Source organism: Marmota flaviventris, chromosome 6, assembly GCF_047511675.1.
Source record: "Marmota flaviventris isolate mMarFla1 chromosome 6, mMarFla1.hap1, whole genome shotgun sequence".
Lineage (NCBI taxonomy): Eukaryota > Metazoa > Chordata > Mammalia > Rodentia > Sciuridae > Marmota > Marmota flaviventris.
In genome coordinates, this window is record NC_092503.1 from 53,332,381 (window position 1) to 53,338,531 (window position 6,151).

The 6,151-nt window shown below is 35.4% G+C and overlaps 1 protein-coding gene across 1 annotated transcript in view; it reads left to right on the plus strand.

Moving 5' to 3' along the window:
• Positions 1–5,894, plus strand: part of Mettl24 (methyltransferase like 24) — a 106,398-nt gene extending 100,504 nt beyond the window's left edge. Inside the window, exon 5 of the mRNA XM_027928011.2 lies at positions 148–5,894. Within this exon, the coding sequence (XP_027783812.1) occupies positions 148–462 (315 nt within the window). The 3' untranslated portion in view covers positions 463–5,894. The remainder of the gene's footprint in view (positions 1–147) is intronic.
• Positions 5,895–6,151: the final 257 nt, after the last annotated feature.

A 6,151-nucleotide genomic window follows, 5' to 3' on the forward strand; every position in this document is an offset into this window, starting at 1 on the left:
GTCCCCTTGAAAATGACCTTTAACTCTAAAATTTTAAAAATTCTGCTACCTTGGGAGGGGGTTATGATGTGAGACTCCTGATAGGAAAATGATATATTTCATAGTGATTTCCAAATCTTTTAATCTCATCTCATTGTTTAACTACAGATTGATGTTCTCAAGGCAGATCTGGAAAGTGCAGAATGGAAAGTTTTGGAAAATCTTATTCTGGAAGATGTCCTTGAACAGATTGGACAGCTCATCTTTGAGATTCATCTCCACTGGCCTGGGTTTGAGGTCAGCGGCAGTGACAGCAGCGTCGTGCGATTCTGGTACAGCCTCCTCAAAGAGTTAGAACGGAAGGATTTCAGGCTTTTTTACAGTTATAAGGATTTATCTAAACCTCAGCTATTTCTGAAGAAAGACATTTTCAATGCTAGTAGCTGTTATACTCTGAGTTGGGTGAATACAAGATGGAAATAGGATGCAGGACCTCATCCAGAATCCAAGGAAATATTTGCAAAATGGAGCATGTCTGTGCTTCTAATCCCAGATTTGCCCAACCAGCCTCCCACTGACCCTTTACCTGCTCAAGACAGGGATTGTGGTATTGTCTGTGCAGTGCATGTACCCTGGTGCTTGGCGTATGATAAGGGCACAGTTGAAGGGATGGACAAGTTTGCTTAAACTCAGACTCTTTGCCTTTGACAGAGTGTAATCCCCCACTCATTCCCAAGAATCGTCATGTATCTATAGCCCATGAGTTCACCAACATTAAAATGAAATTATGTAAATTTTCCATTTTTAGTAGGTTGATGATGAGAATTCTTAAGTTTATTGTCCAATGTTTAAAAGTGACTTTGACTCACTTCTTTCAAGGTTTCCTTTGTTGACTTAATCAATCATATTTTTTGCAACCTGATGGATTTCAACCATTGTTTCTCAGCCTTTGCTGAGGCTTGTTGTGGCTTTATAAGAACCACTGATTCTGGTTTCTTGGAATCAGATGCATTAAATTCTGTCACTGAGTTTAAAAAAATAGACCATCAAGGGCTTTGATCGAGATTCTCAATCTCAAATTCCTTTTGCTTCCTACAAAATTTAGCATATGTAGAAAACTGTTGCCTCTTCTGTCTATGGACATGACTGCTCCTCCCCCCAGACTTGCCTATACTGTTAAATCTTTTTTTAAATACACTACCTTGAATGTAAAGTACATTTTTCTTTATTGCCAGTGGCATTTTTTATAAGACTGTAGCTCATAATCTGTTTTTCCTAGAATAGTATTATAGTGTTTCAGTGTTTCTAAACTTTTTTACATTTTTAAAAATTAAGTAGAGAATGTAGGCTCTCCATTGTTCATATAATCTCCATCATCCCTATATGCAGGAACAGACTCTCCTATGAATGATTTTTAAAAATTCTCTTTTGAATAAAGTGGTAGTATAAAAATAAACCAAATTATGCCTTATTATAAATTAGGAATTTTTTTTAACATCCTGAGAGGGTGTGAAAACTCTTATGTATATTGTTTGTTCAAAAAATTGGCAGCGGGGGAGTAGAACACTGAATATTGCCATGGTTTTTCCTTCTTGCAGGTTTTTACTTGCTTCTGCCTTCAGATTCCTTGGTTGGATTTTTCTTTATTGCAACAATTTGAAAATACCATTCCTCAAGTGAGAACCAACATAGAATAGAACGATCTAACTTGAGTTCAAAAGAGAACAGAACTTCTGAATTAATTGTGACTATTTTTAAAGGTATAAATGAAGTTTTGATTTGAAACTCACAGTACACTAATAAAAGTTGTTGGATTGAGAGGAGCAGCTTAAAGAAGTATAATTTGAAATGGCAGCTCAGTCTCTTTGATGTGCATAGGTATTTCAAATGTGCAGAAGGGTCCATAAACTATTAGTTTGTATGCTGTCCTCTCCTAAGCAAAGCTCACTTTATTCAGTCCAGTTCCACTTGAATTATGTCAAATTTTTTTCTTCATAAAAATTTTATACACTTAAATACATAGTATATATTCTTATATTGTACAGTGTGGAGTATGCTAGTTTTAAGTATGCAGCCTGATCAACTTTAGATGTATACACACCCATATCAAGATTTTTAATTCAAAGAATTAATTTAAGGCATTACTGAAAACTGTTTTGTATAAGGCCAGTTAACCATTTGATCAAGATTGATGGTGCAGACCATCTACTTCATCACTCTATATCTGAAGTAAGAATGGATGTAATGTTAAAAAAAAATCACAAACACACCAACCTATACCCACTACTAGGCAGCCTGTTCAATAGTGATCCATACTTATTTATGCTTATTTCCCTTCATGGATAGTGGAAAATTACAATGAATATTCTGATGCCTGTCTCTAGAAACCCTGTCTCTAGAGTTGATTATGTTTGTCATGTAGACCAGGTTTTCCTAACCTTTCCACTATACTATTTTGAGCTGGGTAATTCTTTGATGGGGATGGGAAGACTATACCATGCATTGTAGGATTTTTAGCAGCATCCTTGGCCTCTACCTACTAGATGGCAGGAGCAAAAACCTCTTCCCCACAAGCTATAACAACCAGATGTAGTTCCCAGACAGTGCCAAATGTCTCCTAGGGGGCAAAACCACTCACTGTGGAGAAGTACTGGTGTAGGTCATGAGAAGGGGATCAGGTTACCACAGCATAGTGTTTGCTTTTAAAAAACCGGCAAACACAACATCCTCTTGGAAGGAATAGACAAAACAATAACCATCCCCACCAGAACCACCACAAAAGCAGCACAAACAAAATGCAGCAAGTGAACAAAAATCAAGAGTTAATTGCCAAGATCTTACAATATGCCAGGTACCTTGCTTAGGTTATTTCAAATTCTGGCCACAACCCAAAAAGTAAGTATAATTTCCCCAAGTGTATGGACAAAGAAACTCTGAGCCTGGCACAGTGGCACATGCCTGTAATCCTAGTGGCTAGGGAGGCTGAGGCAGTAGGATCTCGAGTTCAAAGCCAGCCTCAGCAACTTAGTGAGGCCCTAAGCAACTCAGTGAGACCCTGTCTCTAAATAAAATACAAAATAGGGCTGTGGATGTAGCTCAGTGGTCGAGTGCCCCTGAGTTCACTCCCTGGTACCAAAGGAAAAAAAAAATTGAATGTTACTTAGCTTATTCCGATTATTCTACTAGTAGATGGTAGAACAGAAAACTACCCTTTGGTCTATCAGATCCCCACAAATACCATGCCTGTTTCCCACCATGATCTTTGTAGCCATTATCAAATGCAAAATGCCACATTGGAAGGCACTTTTTTGCCTGTTAGTGGGAAAAAAAATGGAGGAGGGAGGAGTGTGGATATAATTTTGCAGCATATAGATAGATTTCTTTAACTTGAATCATCTATGTAATCAAAGTATGCTCATCAAATGGAGGCTTACTGAAGAAATATGGAACCCAGATTCTCTGTTAATATAGTTAGACTGCCGGTAAAGCTCTTTCCAGGCCTTGGAGGGTCTCTTGCCCAGGCTTGTTCCAATAATTGGTACTTTCCTCCCAGGCTTTAGAAAGGGCACATATGAATTTGCTGCTTTGTTTAAAACTTGTCTTTGACCTGCAAATGAATGAGCTAAGTTGGGAACATCTGTGATATGCATGTCTTTAATTAACTCTTACCAGCGTAGTGTATTTCATAAATGATTCTGAAAATACAAATTTAATGATGTTCTGATCAGATTATTTTTTAAAATTTGCACTTTTTTAGGGATAAGACATATGAGGATGTAAGAGATTCTGAAGTCACCTTTTAGCACAAACTCTGTGTCATGATTTGAGCTGAAAGTCAAGGAAAAATTTTCCCCTTCCTCTTTTCTTATTGTGATTCCATTGGTGCAGTTATAATAGGTTATCATATAAATATTTGTAACTGTTTGACATGTTCACATGAAGAGAGCCAGGGAAAGGTGAATGAACTTCTATTAGAATCGACTAATATTTACATAAGGGCAGAACAAAAGTAATGCATGAATTTACCGTATTTAGTCCAAATCTGTTATTCATGTAAGCATTTCTGCATTAGTTATAAGATCTTTTAATAAATACAGTCCAATATTTGAATTTCTTAAGTATTAAATGTTTGGATTTTGCAAAGCTTGGATTAAGCCAGGAAGTCAGGTTCATAATATTTTGCCAGTTGAAAAATCAAGCCCTTGTATGAACAGATGATTTTACTTGACAATACAACAATACCTCCAAATCTCAATTAATGTAATTGTTCTTTTCTGCTGGCAATAAATTTATGTTTGCTTTTCATGCAATAATTCTTTTCATGCTAGCCAATTGCTGGCACTTTGGGAATTCAATAATTGCTTTATGCTCAAAAATTTTCCTTTTACTTACCTTGAAAGAGGTGTTTTAATTTTATTTATATGAAATCATAACCCAAAGAATCATCTATATTTTTAAACCTATCTAAATTTAGAGATTATTAAATTTTTAAAAAATAATTTTGTTAAATTCCTGTCCTTAGAAAAATAAATCAAGCAGACTTAGTGTCATTGCACTTGCCTAGCATGTGAGAAGCCCTGGGTTTGATCTTTAGCACCACATAAAAAAAATCAAATCAAATAAAGGCCTTTTGTCCATCTACAACTATAAAAAAATTTTAAAATACTATAACTGTCTTAGTGATTGATTTTGTACAGTAAGCTTGGATAAGGGACTTTTTTGTGGGTGGCAACTTCAAATTCTAATCTAGACTATTTTAATAGAGAAGCCAAGACTGATATCTAATCTATATGTAAGCAGAAAAGATCTATTGAACAACATGGTGATTACAGTAAATAATGATGTATTGTATACTTGAAAATTGCTAAGAGCAGATTTTAAATGTTTTCAGTACCCCAAAATGATAAGATGTTGATGGCATGATTGAGTCATTCTTCAATGTTTATGTATACAAAAATAATATCTTGTACACTATAAATGTACATAATTTTTACCTGTTAATTAAACAAGTATGTCCCATGAAATACTTTGGATATATTGTTCATGCAAAATGAAACAAAACCACCAGTAGAGCTATAGAGGTTGATAAAAAGGCTGTGGTCCTGAGTTCTACAGTGGTCCTTCCATTGTAGGTCTCTCTCAGGATGCCTGACCTCTCCATAGTAGAGCAATTAAAGGTTAATGCACAGTTAATGAAACAATTAGAGGTTAATGTACAGGCAGCCTCTAGGACCCTGACTCACACTGTGGCTAGGGTCTATTCTAACTGGTTTGTCTTCTATCTTACTTGTTATTGGATATAGGGCATATCAATATTTACTCCTGGATGGACATTAGAAAGATGTATAAGAAAAAAAGTTCAAATGTGTTCTGCAACATTGATGAGAAACTACAATTATGTATGAATAAAATATTATCTGTATTATTATTTCTCAAGGATTGATGTCAGATCAAACATCATTTGCTCAGGGACCCCCTCCTTAAGATCTTCAACTATGTGTCCCCAGGGACCTCTATTCTTTCTATTTTTACTCTTGTTGTTCCTTAATGTTATCTGCTTGTATTATGTTGTCTTGCCCAGCAGACTGTAAGCTCCATGAAGGTAAGGGCCATGTCCGTAGTCCCAGTGCCTATTATGGAACCTGCTAGTTAAAAGGTGCTGAACAAATATTTGTTGAATATAAATTTTAAGAGCTCTTTCATATAGAATTTTCCTATGAAATTATTTCACCACCGTTTTCTATTGTTTTTTTCCTCTAGCATTAAAAATGTTTGGAAATTAAATGGATCAGTGTCTCTCATTTTGTTTACTTAAATTTGGACACATTTTGTTCTTTTCTTTTTCTTGACATAACTGTACTGCATGTGGTAGTCCCTGTTCCTGATTAAAACTTGTTAACGGAGATCTTCTTGACCTTGGGGAATTGAGAGCTATGTAATGACTGAACTGAACAGATTAGATATAATTGAAGGCTCAGTTATTATTTGAAGATATATCTATGTCCTATGATATTAAATCTCAATCTTCCTTTCTTATTTCTCATTGTCCTTTCTTTGTACCAATCTCCAGCAAACAACCTTTTTTAAAGAATCAGTATAAAATACAATACAGTATATACAATTCACAGTAGCATAGAGCATATTTTTTGTTTAATGAGACAAGGAATGTGTG